Source organism: Peromyscus leucopus, chromosome 20, assembly GCF_004664715.2.
Source record: "Peromyscus leucopus breed LL Stock chromosome 20, UCI_PerLeu_2.1, whole genome shotgun sequence".
Taxonomy (NCBI): domain Eukaryota; kingdom Metazoa; phylum Chordata; class Mammalia; order Rodentia; family Cricetidae; genus Peromyscus; species Peromyscus leucopus.
Window position 1 is genome coordinate 21658603 of NC_051080.1, and position 18834 is coordinate 21677436.

An 18834-nucleotide genomic window follows, 5' to 3' on the forward strand; every position below is an offset into this window, starting at 1 on the left:
CAAGGCCCCTCCCCTCCCTGATCCAAGGTGTTACAGTTCTGGGTGGTGTAGTTGCCTACGTTGCCCATGTTCCTGTAAGTAACCCCTCATGGAAACTCCTGTAAGTATCCCCAAATAAACATACAGATTCATCAGGCTAGACTTAGAGGAACTGTTCGGTCTGCTGTTAGTGCCCTATCTGGGGTGAACAGATGAAAAGTTCACACAAGGTGGGACTGGGAGAGGACTCAGGTGAGCCCGGGAAGGCTACGCACTGTTACGTATCTAGAGTGAGCTGTGGCACAGGATGACTTATGCTACCCATCTCCACCCGCCAAGCCAGATCATTTTTTTTTTTCTCCCAGTGAATAAAGTAGTGGACAACTCACAAAATGGCCTGATTTCAGATGCTTGGGATCAACTGAGAATATGTTTATTTAAAAGCAATTTTAAATATTAAAAAAGTAGAAATTAACACATACAGTACTGAGAAACGGTCACATTAAATACATGTGAAATGAGAAGCGTACTGATGCTTGGTGGTGACTCCCAGGTAAGAATGTGGGATTTATACTAGTGGCAGGCACGACAGGGCTCCTATACACCATGTCCAGGTAGTAGGCAATAAAAAAAAATAAATAACAATTGCTGTCCAACAGGAAAAGAAGACACATTGTTTGCAGACATAATTCTTCCCTTCTAGGGGAGAAGAGCAATGAATTTGCTTTCTTTCTTAAGGTTCCATACCTTCAAACTATGATGTCATTACAAAACTGCAGAGGCCCTGCAAGGTTCCAGAACAAGGTCAGGTTTAAACTTCACAAGACTGCCCGAGGAAGGTCTACCTAGTTTTCCTATGTCCCACAGTACAACGGGGTGGAGAGAACTCAAACTCCCGACAGGAAACAAACAGAAACCAGAAAAGAAAGGTATGCATATACATTTGCATGAGAGCCTGCAGCAAAAGAGGACATGAGAGGGAGCTTGTCTGTTGGAAAACCAGCTTACATTCGGGTCAGCAGAACACAGCCTAGATCTCCAAAATGCAACTTCAATGCGTCTGAAGAATGTGTGGACGAAGTGGGGCACTGGGCAACCACCACATTCTAAAACCAGTCTGGCCTCTAAAACAAAGGCTGCTGGGTGCTGCTGGACGCACACTAGCATGCTGACTGGCACCTTTTTGCTCTTGGTTTGATGTGGGGATGCACAGGTGCCCAGACACTATGGAAGCAATTGCTTAAGATCAGTTTCCAGTAACAGATGATAGAGTATTCTGAAGGTTTGTCATGCAAGGTATATTTCTTGGGTGGCTATTCCGGGTTCTCCCTGTAACCACTTAAGCAGAACTAAACTAGTATTTACCAAGCACTGTGGCCATGAGAGGACTCTTCCCACAGGCTTTGTGGGAGCTGTGCTTCTGTGAGATCCAGGTTTCTCATTCATCGCCGAGATTATCTGTTTAAAAAATATTTGTCTTCTGTGCTGTGGTCCAAACAGCAACTCAAGCAAACGTAACTCCAGAAGGGCAACACACACACACTTTGGAATCAGAACAGTCCTGGACCCAGAAGTACAAACAACTAAAGTATTCTTTCCCCAAATTCAGACTGAAGCTGAAGATGGAAATGCAATATACTGAATGGGCTGAGGGGAAAAACCAAACAAAGGAAAACACAGGCCACAACAAACCAGAGACAGACAGACAGATAGCCAGACAGACAGAGATGGCTTGCAGAGAGCTTTATCACAGTGCAATTCATAGCAGCGTCCCACAGCTCGGGCATAAACTGACGTGAAGGGCATGTGTTTACACACAAGAAAATGAATCTGTAACTGGAGTTTAAGGAAGAGAAGGAGGAGAAAAAGAAAGCCTGGTGTCAGCACCTCGATTCTGCACTAGAAAACTCAAAGACTGACTTGACAATTTTTCTTCTTGAATAGTAAAGGTTTAATCAAGAACAGAATGAAGAAAATCATTTGAAACTGACACTCTGGACGCTTGAAAACAGTTGAGGGGTGCTGTGTCAACGCGATGTGCAAACACTCTGGAGAAGGCCAAATGAGTGACCAGAAACAAGGATTGTTGCAATCTTGTAACTTCTGCTTTAATGGCAATCAAGTTTAAAAATGTACAGTTCACTTCTTCATACTGTTCGTTCCTTTATAAAAGGCAGAATTCGGGTAAGCTTCTAGATGCATGCATAATGTAGAGGTGGATATTTTCTGGCAGTCCTTGGTTCCTGAAAGTTGAACTTCATCAGACGTGGTTTTAAGCTTTTGTCAAAATAGTCATGAAGGATATGTTAATTTTTGCATAATGAGGTAATATCTCAGGGGTGGGCACTCGCCATAAGATGTACAAATCCACTCATCTAAACTTGTACAAGGCCGTGTACACTGTAAAATGCTGCAGAGAATTTTGTGTCAGTGAGTATTTGCTGAAGGAATAACACATTTAACTGAGCACTTTTCTGTAATAAATACCAAAGTAGGTTTTTGTAGCTGTAAACTGTGTACACAGGTAACTACAGGCTGGCAGGCCAGGGACTCACTTAAAGTTCCGCCTGGAGCACAGAACCCACCTCTGCTAATGTTGCATGTTCAGTAACGCCACTGAGAATACTGCATTGTTAGGAGCGCCAGTTCTGCACCCTTCAACAGCTGCTGGAGACTCTTCACCTGGAAAACCAGCAGCTCCTAGACTCCTGGTTTTTGTTTGCTCGTCAAACAGCATAGAGAGAGAGATGTGAGTGCTAGATGCCAAGGATGGCTTTGGCAAACCAGTAAGGCGCACCAGGTCCTGAGGCTACCCTAACACTGGTGAAGGCAGAAGACCACAGGATATTTACAATACATACTATATTCCCCTCTTGAGTGGCCCTTCCATGAGTTCTTGGTCTGTAACAGCAGCTATATACATGTTGTATACAGGATTACATGGAGGCAGCGGTCTGGCATGAAGGGTGTGGACGGACGGACGGACGGACGGACGGAAGGTTCTGCTTTTTGCTAGTCAGACAGGATGTGAACAAAGGACACTGGAAAGACACCCTTCCTTTCAGGCTGTCCTTCGATGTGCCCAATCTGCAGGGAGAAAGGAATAGTTAGAAAGGAGACAGCACCAAGTTCACCCACCCTACCCTGCGGCGAACCACATAGTGTTTGATAATAATAAACAACGCAGCAAGGCCGCAGCCCCAGAAGACCAAGTGCAGCCTTGCAGAGCTTAGCACGTGGGCATGATCTCAAGGCACCACTGAGATGGAATTACTGAGGAAGGCTTCTGCAGGTGTCAGGTTCTGTGTCCACGCTCGATGCTCTGATGAGTGGTCATGCCATGGGGAACCCCAGACAAACCTTGATAAGCCTCTTACTTATAAAGTTTGGTAAAAAAAAAAAAAAGAAAAAAAAGGGTCCCTCCTTCAGGCTCGTGTAATTAAGATTGAAAAGAAAAACTGTACACAGAAGAGTTGCTGTGCCTCTGGCTCCTATAGATGTCAGCGTTCTGAGACTGACAGTGGCCTATGACAGTTTTACCACTTGCAGCATAAACCTGCAAGCCACAGTTACACAACTTCCCTGATTACCTCAATGAGATCAATGTTGACTGCACTGAGAGGCATCCTGTTGTGGGCTCTGCATGGTAGGAATACATCAAGGGCATGTGCATTGCTGTCAGTGCCCGCCAAATCCATAGAAGCGGCCATAAGAGAGCTGGGCAAAGGCAGCCGGGACGGGTCCCCTTTCCCTCTCCTTCCATTAAGCACCTGCTGTCCAGGCTGCTGTGGGCTCAAGGGCTGTGCCTAGGCCTCCATGTCACTGGTCTCCTTTGAGAAGTGTGGAAGAACCCGGCCTGACTCTCTCACCAATTTTAATTGATTCTGTGCTCAGAAGGTCCCCTGAGTTACACACCAGTATTAGAATTTCCACCTCTTTACTAGGGTGCGTGTTGGGCCGGTGGCTCATTGAATTTCCCTGGGCACGTTACTGAAACATCCCAGGAGTCTCAGCTGGAGGCACTGGTTTCTTAGCAGTGACTATGATCATGGCTGGGCTCTACGTGGTAACATTATCAGACCACGGAGTGAGATCTAGATATCCTTGTAAAGTAGGACTCGGTCCCATTTTGTTTCTCTCAAGGAAACAGGTTTACAGACGGGATGAGCTTGGTTCAAGTCCACAGGGCTAGCAACTGACACCATCGGGGGACTTCAGGCTCTAAGTGACTGTCCTAAGGTGGTGTCCTAGCAAGGGCACACTGGGAGCAGGCTTGGCTCTGCCAACAAGGATGCACCTCTAAGTACCCCTGCTCATCCTGCCCAGAAAAAGCACTCCCGTCAGGTCGCTTGGCCCATTTTCAAAGTCACTTTGTCTTTTTATAACGTAAACTTAAGAGACAGAAGGGCAAATGCAAATGGCCGTGGGGTGAACTAGGTACCCAGCAGGACCCTCACACCCGCCTACGGAGCGGAGAGTTGCGGGGGACAGAGGGTAAAGCAGACAGACGTGGGTACATACCCACCACTCCTGGTCCTCTTCCCCCGTCACAATGATCACTTCTCCCTCGATAAACGTGAGCTCATCATCGTTGTCTGCCTGGCAGTCATAAATGGTCTTCACGCGCCTCACTTTATTTTTTCCCTAGAATGAAGAAAGCAGGTTCGACTCAAGAGCACATGAAGAAAGGAGAAACAGAGCAGCACTTCAAAAGGTGGGCAAACCCCGGCAGGTGATTGCTCTTTGCCTAGACCTGACCTGACTTTCTCAAGTGTTGGTATTCCTCACGCGTGCATGTGCGTGTGGAGAAGACTGACGTGCTCCCTGGGCACTGTACATTCCCAGGAGTGACAGCCCTCCTCTGGCCGGCATCAGCAGGTAACTTTTGGCAGAGGACAACCAATGCAGGTAACAAGCACAACTCAGCTTTCCCAAAATGCACGAGGAGAGCTGTTATTCCTTTACTGTCCCAACTCCCCAGCGTCAGCTCGTGGAGAAATGACGGCAGAAGCTACAAAAATGTGCAAGCTCTGCATTTTCTGCATGTTGAATGGACAGCACAGATGGATTTCCTAGGACCTCATGCAAGACAGGTCAGGGCACGTCAGGGAAACCCAGGGAACAGCCTGGGTCTGAACAGTTGTCTTTTGACCAGGACTTTTATTGGCTGGACTTCAGTTCTCTGAAGACAGGAAGGTATAAAACAGAGACAGCACCTTCTAAGGAATACTGTTAGCACTCAGTTAATTAGATTATTAGCAATAGAAATGGCAAGTTACCTCTTTTATTTATGTTTTATTTCATGCACATTTGTGCTTTGCCTGAATTTATGTCTGTGTAAAGGTGTCGGATCCCTTCAAACTGGAGTTACAGGCAGCTTATGAACTGCCATTTGGTTGCTGGGATTTGAACCCGGGTACTCTGCAAGAGCAGCCAGTGCTTCCAACTGCCAAGCCAGGGCTCCAGCCCCAGCAATTTATCTCTTTAAGTCAAGAGAATCTTTTCCTTTATCCCTGGCTTCTCTCTGGCTGTCCTGATGATCCCAGTCCCTTCCTGAGTTCCTGGGGGAGGGGCCGGGGTATGTGTGTTGGTGAGGTTGGAAGGTCAACCAGAACCACAGCAGCACATGGCCATCTCAGTGTTGAGAGATTGAGAGGGCCCGTAATGTGTTCACTGATAATGGTGAGGATTAAGTGAGAGACTATCACTAAGCAGGCAGCAGGAACTGGCGTTCTGAGCACATCAAAAGCCCAGAGAATCTGTCAGAAGTGCTGAGGAAGGCTGGAAGAACGGCAAACCAACAATGGTGGCCTCAGGTCCATGGGAGGATGGGTCGTTTCTACCTTTAGTGTTGACATGCAGCACTGGTATAATACGATGACCCAACAGAGATGTCAGAGACAGTGGGAAGAGTTTTGGTTCTCTACCTTATTCTGGAGTGCTTGGGTCCTATGTTACACCTTTTTTGGAGTGTCACACTTACACAAAGATTTTGGGGGACTTGGAAAAAAAACCATTTCCACATAAAAATAAAGTTGGTAATCTGTAGAGTGGGACACACACTGCGTGAAATAATAGAATGACGAGACCATTGCTAAGCCCTATCCGTGAGGTTTTCTGGGCTCTCCCTCTGGTTCTGGTGGGAATATAGTGAGAAGGGACAGAGACTGATCCTAGGGGTGGGTGAAGTTCAACCCTCACAGCTTTTGAGTCAGGGACACACGGCTGAGGGTTTGCTATGTGGCCACTATACACTGCTCGCTGGCCACTGCACTGTTGCCCCTGAGCCTGGTATCATACAGGCTCTTCTTGTACCCAAGGAATCAGGCTCAGAGAATGCAAGTACATTGCTAGCGAGGTAGTTGCATCAGGCACTGAAGCCAGGTCCCACAGCATGCCAGCTGGGATCCCAAGGCTTGTGGCCACCAGGCCCATACCCCCACGAATGCTTCAATCAGTGGGAGAGAGTACGGGCCACTGTTCTCTTACTAAACATACATCCTATCACCCCCTTCTGGAACTTCAACAGAGTCTGAGGATGCTGCTTAGTGGCAGAGCTCAGAGCACACACACACACACACACACAGCTCTAGGTCCTGTTCCCAGCACCATGAAAGGATAAGTGCAGTGGGCCTTGCCAGAAGAGCCTGACACTGGTTCCCACCCACCGTGTTGATTTTTCTCGGCAGTGGTACGGGTGTCTCCGGCAGGGTGGGTGTGAGGTCATTGGAGTCCTCAGATGCTTGCTTCTGGATGGCATCTCTGGTTTGCACGTTTGGGGAGAGATCCCCCATGTGTAACTTCTGTGTGACCTCTGAGGGTGGCTGCACCTTGGATGAGGCTTCGCTAGCCTGGGACTTGGCCAGCAGGTCCCCCAGCTGTGGCTTGGGGGGCAGGTCCTTCATCTGTGGTTTGGGAGGTAAGTCTGAGAGCTGCGGCTTGGGGGGAAGGTCACCTAATTGGGGCTTGGGGGGCAGTTCTCCAGGCTTAGGTGGCAACTCTCCAATTTGGGGCTTAGGGGCCAGTTCCGTAGGCTTCGGGGGCAGGTCTCCAGGTGGTGGCTTTTGGGGTAACTCTGTCAACTGTGATGACTTCTGAAAAACCTCAGGTGGGATGTTGGCTTTGTCGAGGGAGAGATGATGGCTGGTTTCTGTCTTCCTTAGTGCCACTGTGGGAAAGGATAAAGAGAGGAGGTTATGGTATAGATAAAATAAAGGTAGAAGATGTCACAGTCATGGAAAAAAGGCTAAACACTAGCCAGGCAGTGGTGGCGCATGCCTTTCATCTCAACACCCAGGAGGCAGAGGCCGGTCTGGTCTACAGAGCTAGTCCAGGACAACCAGGGCTACACAGAGAAACCCTATCTCAGAGTGGGGGTGGGGGAGAGGGGGAACACGGACCTGCTGAGAGCACTGGGGATGGGCAAGCCCTAGACCTAGCTTAGGCAAGATAGAGTTGGAAGCCAGGAAAGCATCTACATTATAACTTACACCTCTGGGCTTCCACTGAGTCAGTGCCAGATGACCACATCCATCAAGAAGTATAAGACTATAAGAACACAGATGATTTACAAAAGAGAAACCTCTCCGGGATGTCAACCTACCACCAAATTTAGTCATTTAAATATTTTATGTATTTTCCTCCTAGATTTTTCTATAGGTATAACTTTTAAAATACGCTCTTTTAGGAAAAGCATTTGCCATGTTGTTTAAGTTCATTAGAAGTACAAACTTACTTTTGAAGGGACATTCCAATCAATTCAATAGCTCTATTTATTTCCCCTCATTTTACATGATTCACTCAGGACTGGACAAAAGGTTTCTTCTGTTGCCCAACCACCATCATGGCACCCTGTTAAACTCTGGCGACACATACATGGACTGATGAACACGTCACACCACACACACTACTATATCATGCTTTGTCTAAAACTGACTTTCCCACTTAATATGCTTGGGAGTTTCTAGGTCAATTCTTCCTATTCTCTAACAGATGCAGTCTGCTCCAAATCTGGAAAATGCCACTGTCCGTAGAATCATCCTGTGTCAATGTACGAACTTGAAATATAGAACCTGTGACACTCTCAAGCACTCCAGCTCACCTACTTACTATGTGTGGTGGTTTGAATGAGGACATAGGCTCATGTGTTTGAATGGTTGGTCCCCAGATATTGGAACTGTTTAAGAAGGTTTAGGAGGTGTGGCCTTGTTGGAGGAGGTGTGTCACTGGGGGTGGGCTTTGCAGTTTCAAAAGCACACACTCGGCTTTAGCTATTATTCCAGTGCCATGTCTGTCTGCTTCCTGCTATGATGATTATGCAATAACACTCTAAAACTGTAAGCAAGCCCCCAATTAGTTGCTTTCTTTTATAAGAGTTGCCGTGATCATGGTGTCTCTTCAAGAGCAATAGAACAATAACTAAGACACCATGCCACTGTGTGACCTTGGCCACATTACACAACCTCTCTATATTTCAATTTCCTCACTTCTAAAACTCTTATCTCAAAGGGTGATCATGAGGATGACATGACTTAGTTGATGCAAAAATTTTCCCGTGAGGACACGATGGGTATCAGTATTCCAAGAAGGAACATTATTATTGTTATTAAGCAGGTTTCCTTGAGGCCAAGTAAGAGCTCTAGTTTTACAACTCTGGTTCTTTTCTTGGTATGGGAGCGGGGTACTTAGTGTGTGCTCATGAAGCCACACCAAGGATGCTGCCCTGACACTGGAGTGCATTTAGAAAAGCATCCTCAGAAGAGAGGGGCAGAGGGGCAAGGAGAAAGAGATGCCTCAGTGCTGTCCACTGTGTGGCTGTCCCGAGACTGCTTCTGCTCTTGGCCTGTCCATGGCCCTCTCTAAGGAAATAAAGCTCAGAGAACCCTGTTCGTGGGTTGACCCCTTGAGTTCCAGCAGACGTGGTGTGGCTCACAAAGTAAAGGTAGGGGCTGGAGAGGTGGCTCAGTTGTTAAGAGCACTGGCTGTTCTTCCAGAGGACGCAGGTTTGATTCCCAGCCAGCACCCACATGGCAGCTCACAACAGCCTGTCACTCCAATTCCAGGGGATCCAAGGCCCTCTTCAGGCCTCCACAGGCACTAAGCACAGACATACATGAAAGCAACAAAAATGTTTTTGGAAAGTAAAAACAAAACAAAACAAAAAGCCCCAAACAAAACCAAAATTAAAGCTGGACCAATTATGTTCCTCTTCTGGAAGCACACAATTGGGCAATCTCCAATCTGCAGTAGGCAGAAAGAGGGAAGAAGGAGGCTTCCTGTGGCAGCAGGGCTGAGAAGGGCTTGCTGTCATCTTCATTTATAGGGAACATGAAGCTTAAGTGCTGGTACCCAACACTCTCCAATGCAGCAATGATCACAGACTTTCATCCTTAAAAAGAAACTGTAAGTGGTCCAGGATTGTGAACCATGGTGGCCCATGGCCTGAAATATGAGACAAGGAGGGAGGCACAGAAGAGGTGATGAAAGAGCCATGTGTGTCTACGCTGTGAGTGTTACAGTGGCCCCGAGAAGCTGGGCAAGGTGACTCGGCACTGAGAATAAACAAGTGAGATCAAAGCATCAGCGTGTCATGTGGGACTCAGGCTGAGGCTGCAGGAAGGAAAGGGACCTTGGTTCAGACGGAGCACGACTCAGAAAATGTCACGCTTGAACCTGCATCTGATCATGACTCAGGTCCCACTGTCAGCTGACAGGAGCCCAGAAGAGAAAGGAACACGTGGAAGGAACGCAGGGATGCACACACCAAGATCCAGAATGCACGCGCTATGGGCACTGAAGCACTGATGGAGCATGATGCAGGCTGGAGTTGATGCGACCCACGAGTCTCCCCAACTCCACATGGGGAACGTGATCTTTGCTCCGAGGCAGTGTGGGTGAGACAAGGTCATGAGGGTGGAGCTCCCATGACTGGATCTTGGTGGCCTTATAAGAATAGAGCACACAGACATAGCTACATTCCCTGTCTTTAGCCATGTGATGTCCCAAGCCAGCAACAAGGCCACCATCAAACGGAGTTCCTAGACCTTACACTTCCAGAACTGTGAGTCTATATGAGCCACCTTTCTTCAAAAAGTTACCAGCCCCAGACAGTTTACTATAGCAACGAAACCTATACGAATAAACAGAAAAACTTCAAGTGACTTAAGAGAGAGACCAACTGTTTATATTTCATTTTAATCCTTATTCCAATAATTTGTAAAACAACAACAACAACAAACCCACAAAGAGACAACTGAGAAGGAGGAACTTGTGATTTTTTTTAGACATAATGACTGGATCGCACACACATGAAATGACAGGATATTTGGGATCTGCTGTGGGATGACATGGAGTTCTGAGCAGGGAATCAGATAGAGGCTAGGGAAATACTCTTCAGAGTGGAAGACGGTTAAAGAATACCTGGAAGGCTGCATTTTAGTTTTTTGTTTTTCCTTCATTTTTAGCAAGTTTGTTGTGGAGAAATTTCAAACAGCGAAAATATTCACACAAACTGTGGGGCACAGGTCAGGATGGGAGATCTGGTAAGCATGCCTGTGTTCTGACGGGAGAGTCAGAGGACAGTGATGCAGGAGGGGCCTGGAGCTGGAGTGCAGTCCTGAGGCCTGGGGGAAGGGGAAACAGAAGGATCACAGGCTACTGACAGAGGCTGGTGGGTCACATGGGGGCAGCAGGGGCAGGTTTATACCTTGCAGAAACTTTTTTTTTTCTCCAAATTAAAGCAAGCTTTTTATTAAAACTTTATATACTGACTAAGATAGAATTTGGTCAGCACTACTCCTGGAAACTTTCCCTGAGGCACCTGTGAGCTTACATGGACAAAACCCATAGGCCACCATATTTTCCTATGAAGCTTTGGTATTATTTTCCAAGAACTACAACTCCCAGAATCCCAGGAAGTAACCTGGTCCTTGGGCAGGTGGGTCTTACAGGTTAACTTAGTGTCTAACATTCCCCCCCCACCCCAAAATTGTATCCTGGGTCAAATCCTTGACTTCTATGATGGGTACTGGTTTATATTTGGATCTAATAACCATCAGTTTAATGGTAGTCAGATAGGAATTATCATTTAGTTATTGTATCAATGATGTAAGAGCCAACAGTAATTAACAGGAAGCAGACAGGCCCAAGGCCCTGCGATGGATAATAACTCTTTGTTCTGCATAAAGCAGGCCAAGTGTCCTATTATATTGTAGAACTATTAGTTAATGAATTTATCTGAAAATTGGAGCCTTTTCTTGGTTTATCAATTGGCATGATAGGTAGCCATTTTGTCCCCTATGTCAGTGTTTTTTAATAGTGTGAGGGGGTTAACTTGGAGGGCGGCACGTGTGAGGAGCATTGGGCAGCAGGGGACTACATGAGGTCATGGTCAATGACTGCTCCTGCTTCCTGCAGGCCCTGCCCCATGGCCAGAGCATGCATAGGGTCAGTCACAGAGCACAGGGCAGTAGGGGAGAGGGAGTGTGAGGGAGGCTCCTGACCAGAGCACGCACAGAGTCAGTCACTGAGCACAGGGCAGTAGGGGAGAGGGAATGTCAGGGAGAGCCTCCCCTGACCAGAGCACGCACAGGTCAGTCACTGAGCACAGGGCAGTAGGGAACAGGGAATGTCAGGGAGAGCTTCCCCTGACCAGAGCATGCACAGGTCAATAGGGGACAGGGAATGTCAGGGACAGCTTTTCCTGCTGGACTAACACTGGGTTAGAAGGCGTGAAAGAGACATGGACAAGGGCAGAGTGGCAGCAGACACAGGTGGGTCCCAGGACACTAAGGACTAAGAATCCTTTGGGTTTGAATCGAGAGGAAGTAAGCTGAGAGGCACGTAGAAGGATTCAGTGCTAATGTATGAGAAACAGAGAGCAGAATCTGGGCAGCACCAGGAGACATCCAAGACTGGGGCTGCACTCTGGGCAAAGTTTGAAAACCACCACCACTCTGACCCAGACAGACAGACTGGGTGAGCCAGCCTTCCTGCTCCACAGTCAGTAGCCTCCTGGGACTACTACCTCAGCAGGGGCACATCCTCATCCCAAAGGATGCCCCTTGATGGAAGAGCCCCACAGAGCGGTACATCTTGATGTCTCTACGCGAACTTCTAGTTTGCCTTCTACTGAAGCAGGCTCTGGAGTACTGGGCTGGGCCAGGGAGGTCTACCGTGGACACTGACCATGGGCACTGACAACCTGGTGCCGTCAGAGCCCCTCTGAGCATTTACCCAGATCTAACGCAGGCCTGCCGGCTGCAGGCTTCCCACAGGGACCTAACGAAGCAGGTGCTTCAGACGGGGGCTTCACGACTCTAAAGGCGAGCAGAGCTGTTTCTGTGCACTCGTTTCTGTGGTAGTAAGAGGCTGGAAATGTCGTTTTTATAAATGAAAAGCATGGCCAGGATTTCGGAAGGTTGGTCAAAGAGCCAAGTGTCTGCTTGGCAGAGCAGCCGCATTGTAGACACTAGTTTCCTGTGCTTCCCGGGCACAGGTGTCCCTGCTCTGCATGACAGATGCTATCCCAGGAAAGGCTGCCTTTGCTACCGCCGTGTGAGGGGCCATCTGACGCATGACTTCACCCTGTCCTTACACAACCTCACCGCTACAGATGAGGACTCCGTGTGGGTCAAGTGAATGAGTCATTTGCCCAAGGTCTCACGACCCGTGGGCAGAACAGCTGTGGCGGTTCCTCAGCGTCTCTGGTCAGGCTTCTGACTGGGAGAATGGTACCTGAGGGTCAGGAATGTGTCTTCTGAAAAAAGGGTTAGTTCCTTAAGGAAACTACAGTATTTGCTAGACAGATGGAGATGTACTTTCTTCATTTAACAAGTATCTGTCAGGCACCTACTCTATACTATTCTAGACACCTGGGACAGAGCAGTGACCCAAAGGGAGGGTACTGTCCCCAGGACAGGCAGGGACACTTCTACAACACGTGAGTATGAAGAGGAGGAGTCTTACCTTTCTGAGGTAGTTTAGGAAGCACTCTCGGGCCGAGGGCCGTCTTAGCAGAACCGGTGCTGATGAACAAACAACACTGGGTTAGCATCTAGAAGTGCCATCATTTCAACAGTGGTCTACAATTCAAATTAACTGAAGGCATCTCAGAATTACCGTAAGGATCCTCTCTTCTTTCTTTTTTGGAGATAGGGGCTCACTATATCCTGGCTGGCCTGGAACTCACTTTGTAGACCAGGCTGCCCCCAGACTCACAGAGATTTACCTGCCTCTGCCTCCTCAGTGCTGGGATTAAAGGCGTGTGCCATCATGGCCAGACTCAAATTTCTTTACTAGGACTAGAGAGGTGGCTCAGAGAATAGAGGTGTAGCCACACAAGTGTAGCATCCTTTGTCAGATCTCCAGAGCCTACACAGAGGTGGGAGGAGAGATCTGACTCCACAAAACTTGCCTTCTGACTTCCACAAGCCCTGCTGTAGCATGCTGCTCCTTCATCACACACACACAGACACACACGCACACACACCACTAATCCTCATAAAAGATAATTTAATGAAAGATTACAGTGTACTTTCTGTTTTGGCTGGCCTAGATGGATAAGTACTTGGGAAGGTTAGGCAAAGTCAAGCCCCTCATTTCAAAGCTTTGTTTGGAGGTGATCATGTGTGAAAGCTCTTGGCACTTTGCACACTGTGACCTTGGTGCCCTACACAGAAGTACTTGGTCTCATGTCATCCCACAGGCAGCCCTCATCCCACCCCCCTTTCCCGAAAAACAGAATGAAGTGTGACTATCATCAATGGTATGTCCCCAGTCCTCCCCTGGTCAGGGCTTCTTTGGAGGACATGCAAATGAGTAGGGGAAGAAACACTTCAGTCCCTGGAGCAAGTCTGCACAGCGTGGTTTGAATAGTCAAATGTGACATCTGCTCGCTGGAAGCCACTACTTCCCTTTCACAAGAGGCTGAGATGCTCCTCAGAGGACCTGAAAGACACGTTGTATTCAAGGAGCAAGCGTGGCCAAGCACCTGGGCTGGACCTGGACCCCAGGCCTCTTGCCCGTCCTCTGACGTCCCAAGGGCTGGCCTTTCTTTGTTCTGTCTACCTAACTACCAAACAAAGGGAGTCAAAGAAGAGGATATGCATGTCTTCCCCTTTCTGTCTGGCTCTTAGATGCCCTGTTCTCTCCAGTTCTTGGGCAATCCAACCCTGAGGGTTGTGGGGATAGCCATGTTCAGAGGAAGCCATTGGGACATGAGAAACTGTGAATAGGAGAGGACTCAGTTTCCATTCTTGACTGTGTTTTTCTCATGTTCTGCCTTAGCATCTTCTTGGGGGAGACACAGCTGTCCTTGTTACTCACCCCTGAACACAGGTAAAGCCAAAGTCTAGAGGATCAGAGAGCCTTTTCAGGAAGCTCCTGGACCAGTGATGCAAGTGCCTGGGCAGCTTCTGCTGTGCTCTGGGTGGGTGAGCTCGGAGAGAACTCAATGAATGGCCAAATGGCAACCTGATCCTATCTCTGAACACTCTGTGAGCACTTTCTATGTCACTCTGCCCCCTCTCTACGGACGACCTGACCAACTGTAGCCAAAGGATGAAGAGTAAAGATGAAGTCAGGCTGAAGGCGAGTGAAGGAATGCAGAGCCACCGTTTACATAGGGGCCATGATAACTGGGCGGCTCTCACCGGGTTAAAAAGACTAAAAATGACAGTTCTAAAAGAAATGCATATTTATTTTCTTGTTTACGATAAACTCAGAGCTAGCCTTGCCCACCTTCAGCTGACTCTCTCTTTCCTAGGTGTGGGGGTGGCTCTCTGCTTCCTGACTACCTCTGGAGGAAAGAGAGGTAACTTTCTGTCCTTAGGAAAGTTCCCAAAAGTACCTCATTAGTGCAAGGCAGGAGAGAGGAACACTGACTGCTGTTAGCCTAAAGACAGACAAACGGGCAAACACCACCCAAGCAGACAAAAACCCTCCTCCTCTCAACACACACACCAGTCTCATTCTTATGTTAAAAAATCTTTAGACTGAAAAAAAATTGCAGTTACAGGTCAGAAATAGTCTAGGCACAGTGGTGCACACATTTAATCTCAGCAGTAGGAAGGCAAGGGCACCCCATTTCATTGGGGCCCAGCAGGGAGGGGCCATGTACAACTGAGCAAGGATGTCCAATCTCTCTTCCTAACTGATGCTGTCAGTGACTACCCTGAGCAGAGTTGGGAAGGCAGGCAGAGCTCAAGTCTAAAGTCTGCCCCCAGGAACTACGAGTGCCACAGGAGAGGAAGGCGGGCGGTGGAGGCGGGCGGTGGCTCACCTTGCTTGCTGAGACAGCCCCTCAAACTTGTTTGTCGTCTTACTTGAAGAGGATGGGCCCACATCATTACCTACAAGAAAGGCAATAGTTATGTCTTCAGACATGGACATGAGAGAGATCCTGGCAAATGGGCTGGCAGCCCTCAGGTTCCAGAAAGCACTAGAAGACCTCAGTACTTCCGGTGTTAAAACAACAAAACCAAGCAGTGTTCCGGACTGATGTTTTCACTGCTAGCCAAGGACTGTTGTCAGGGTGGGTGGCCTGCCTCCCAGTAGGTTCCTAAGATCATAGCAACTTGCTGATGCTCAGGGGCTGAGGATCTGAAAAATCAGTAAAACGTCAAGTTCATCTAAGAGGCCAGTTACCAGACAGGGATGACACGCTCAACTCACCAGTGAGAGCCTGTGTGTGGGTGGGCTGCTGACAAACAGCTATCGCCCTATGCCCACCCGCATAGTCAATACCCACTCAGTATTTACTAACACTGTTTAGCACCTACTATGCGCAAGGCTTGAATGCAGAGCAAGAAGAACAAAAGCTAAGAATGTGTCACCGCGTTCACGGAGTGCAGGATTTGCTCAGGGGATTTACATAAAGGAATGATTTAGTACAGTAGGTTGAGACAGGTCCAGACAAGAGGAGCCCAGGAGTATGGCTGTGTGCTTTGTGCAGGGGAGGCAGAAGACAGACACGGCACAGCGGGGCTTTCTGTGATGCCGTGCGGTGGGAGAAGCGTGCAGCGGAGCTGGGCCCCAGGGTCCCTACAGGAATCGGGGGACGAGGAAGGAACTTCATGGTTTTCCACTCCACGACCAGCCTCATGTCACCTAACACCTGTCAAATGGGTTCTTTCCTGTCAGCCGCCATTCTGCACAACGTGAGAGACTGGCATCTTCGCCCCCTTTTAAAGATAAGGAAATGAGAGGCTACGCTTATGAATTGCTGCTGCAGGTTCCATAGCTATGATGAAGCCAAGAACCCTGACCACAGAGCTGTGGGCTCTACATAACCCCCTAGGATACCCCGACAGTAACACAAATAACAACACCTACCATTAACTGAGTACTTAGCACAAGTACGGTATTTACCAAGTATCTGCAGATAGTCATTCTCATGAGAAATGACGTAATTGCCTCTTCCAGTCTACATATGAAGAAAAACAAAGGCCCAAGGGCGAGCGGCAGGTGAAGGGTCAGCACTGAGACACCCGGCCAGGGGCCCTCTCTAGAGTCTGTACTCTGAACCACCGACTCTCCCTCCCAGTCCTGACAAAAACTATTCCATCCGGAGAGGCTGGCACAGCTGAAACTGGACCTCCTGGGCAGAATGTTCTGTAACGCCAGGACAATTAGACAAGCAGAAGCAAACTCTACTGGTTTTGACAACACCCGTGACTTTCACACTGACTGCTGTGTAACCGTGACGAGACACCCTTTAACCTTTGATGTGTTTCCAGTGGCACATGGCCTACGACTGAGGACATCTCTGTCACCTCTCAAGAAACCCCCAGTGGCCATCTCCTTCAAGGAAAGCACTTCTTCAGTTTTTGCATACTGCATGTCAAGCCTACAGTCCTGGATACCAAGTCTTGTACTTCCACACTTTTCATGAGCCACAACCATGTCTGGGCAATGAGATGTTTTCCTCACTAATTCCCTTTCTATGCAAAACCATTTCCAACAAATGACTATTTAATGTAGTTATGCAGAGGGGAGTTTGATAATAGCAAGAGAAGGCCCCTGGCTCTCCTGGGCTCATTCTCTGCTATTGTACAGGTGAGTGTCAGGGTAGGCTGGCAGTGGCCCACACCTACAGGCCTGGATGTCCAGAGTTCTCATTTAATGTCCCTCTTTGGCCAGGGTGACTTGCTGTTCTCCAAAGAAGATGTTTATAGGCCTCTACAACTTTGCCTCTCTTGCTTCACTTGCACGGCCGGTCCCCTCCCACACTTGGTCAGTTCTTGCACATCTAAAGAACATCTCCCTGGCTGATTTGATTCCCCCGCCCCCTTCTGGGAAGAAATTCAGGGAATAGATTTGGGAGCCATACAAGTCCACTTTTGAATTTCAGGTGGACCACTGATCTGGACTGAGCCTGGAGGATGCTTCTTACTCTGTTGAGCCTCTATCTCCTTGCCCACAATGGGAATCACACTTGTGCCCACTCCAACAGAGAGCACTGGAAGAGAAGCTATTGGTTATGAGCACGGCCCTGGTCTACAGGAAGCATGACACAAATGGTAACTGTTCCCCACAGTCTTCTCATGAGATGTGATGGGAACTACGCTGACAGAGTCAATGAACTGGTACCCCAACGACAGCAACTCTGTCTGTTTAGGCCTTGGTAATCCTACCTCCCACACCGCGTCTGGAACAGAGTAATCGATGGCCCTTGCTAACTAACTCAACTTCTCTGTCACAAGGCGACTTCTCAGACCTGGTCAGAAAGTCATCTGTGGTGGACTGACAAGAATCCTGTGATTCTCAGAGCTAGGCAAAGGCTTCCTAGTGTGCAGGTAGGAGAAATGAGGCTTAGGGAAAAATCCCAAAGGCTAGTACTAAAAGGAAGAGACGGTGCGAAAATACAGAAGAAGCAGCTTATTCCTCTCCTCTCCTGCTCCACAACTGGAATTTGCAGTTTGCACAAGTTCTGGGTCTGTCAGGTAGAGGCAATAAGAAGGCTGGGGTCAGAGGCTGGGTGAGCAATGGGAGGAGCCATAGCCAATTCTCTGGTTTACTCACCATCCATCTTAGAAGCCATGGGCTGAGATTTTGTGGAAAGAGCAGAGTATTAGCTAGTCATGAGCAGCACGCAGGCTACGGGAATCTTTCGGAACAGTGAACTAGGGTGTGGGTCAGGGATTCAGAAATGAGTTCAAATGCCACTTCTGACATCAATCTGGGATCTGACACAAATGGTATAACTTCTCTGCCTCAATTTCCTTGCCCATGAACTGGGGGGTGATGTCATCCTATCTTACAGGATGAATATGAAGGCTTAGTCCAAACATTACTGAAAAAATTGTTTTATATTTAAAAAGATTTCCAGAAGAGAAACAACTCTACCTTTTTTTTTGGAGGCCTTTTGACTGCAGGATGTTAAAAAAAAGCACATGGACTTTAGGTCTCAGTGGTCAGAGGTGATTCCTGGAGGCCACTAAGGCAGGTTCTGTCCTTATTTCCTTATCACATATGTGTTAAAACACACACTGGTTTGTTTTAACGTAGCTAAGTTAAAAAGGGGGAAGCTTAATGAAATACTCCTTCCAAGGTCATGGGATTCCCACATAGCTGCATTTCCCTACCGGCCCCTTTGCTTTCTCACCACAGGCCTGCCTGAGATGTCTCATGAGACAGATGGCCGAATTCAACACCGGAGCGGGACTTCAGTCATGTGATACCCAGGCTATTCTGGGCGCTGGGGACACTGCAGTTCTGGCAGGGAAAGAGCCTGGAAGGGTTCTTCCTGCCTGGACAAGGCTGGAAGCACACAGCAGGTTATGTTGCTACAGAACATGAGAGGGACACAGCCACTGAGAAGGGGCACGTGTTGGATTGTGTTACTTCTGCTAGAGA

At 48.2% G+C, this 18834-nt stretch overlaps 1 protein-coding gene across 11 annotated transcripts in view; it reads right to left on the reverse strand.

Annotated features, from left to right (window-relative positions):
- Positions 1 to 389: 389 nt before the first annotated feature.
- The window catches only part of Asap1 (ArfGAP with SH3 domain, ankyrin repeat and PH domain 1), a 311987-nt gene continuing 293542 nt past the window's right edge, over positions 390 to 18834 (reverse strand). For 10 of the 11 annotated variants that reach the window (XM_028876034.2, XM_028876031.2, XM_028876033.2 and 7 more), the window contains 5 exons: positions 15260 to 15329; positions 12946 to 13004; positions 6648 to 7147; positions 4501 to 4623; positions 390 to 3066 (listed from right to left, as the gene is read on the reverse strand). In XM_028876034.2, the coding sequence (XP_028731867.1) occupies positions 2992 to 3066; positions 4501 to 4623; positions 6648 to 7147; positions 12946 to 13004; positions 15260 to 15329 (827 nt within the window). In that variant the 3' untranslated portion in view covers positions 390 to 2991. Of the gene's footprint in view, positions 3067 to 4500; positions 4624 to 6647; positions 7148 to 12945; positions 13005 to 13179; positions 13927 to 15259; positions 15330 to 18834 lie in introns of those variants that run through there. The other variant, XM_037197509.1, reaches the window with a different exon arrangement.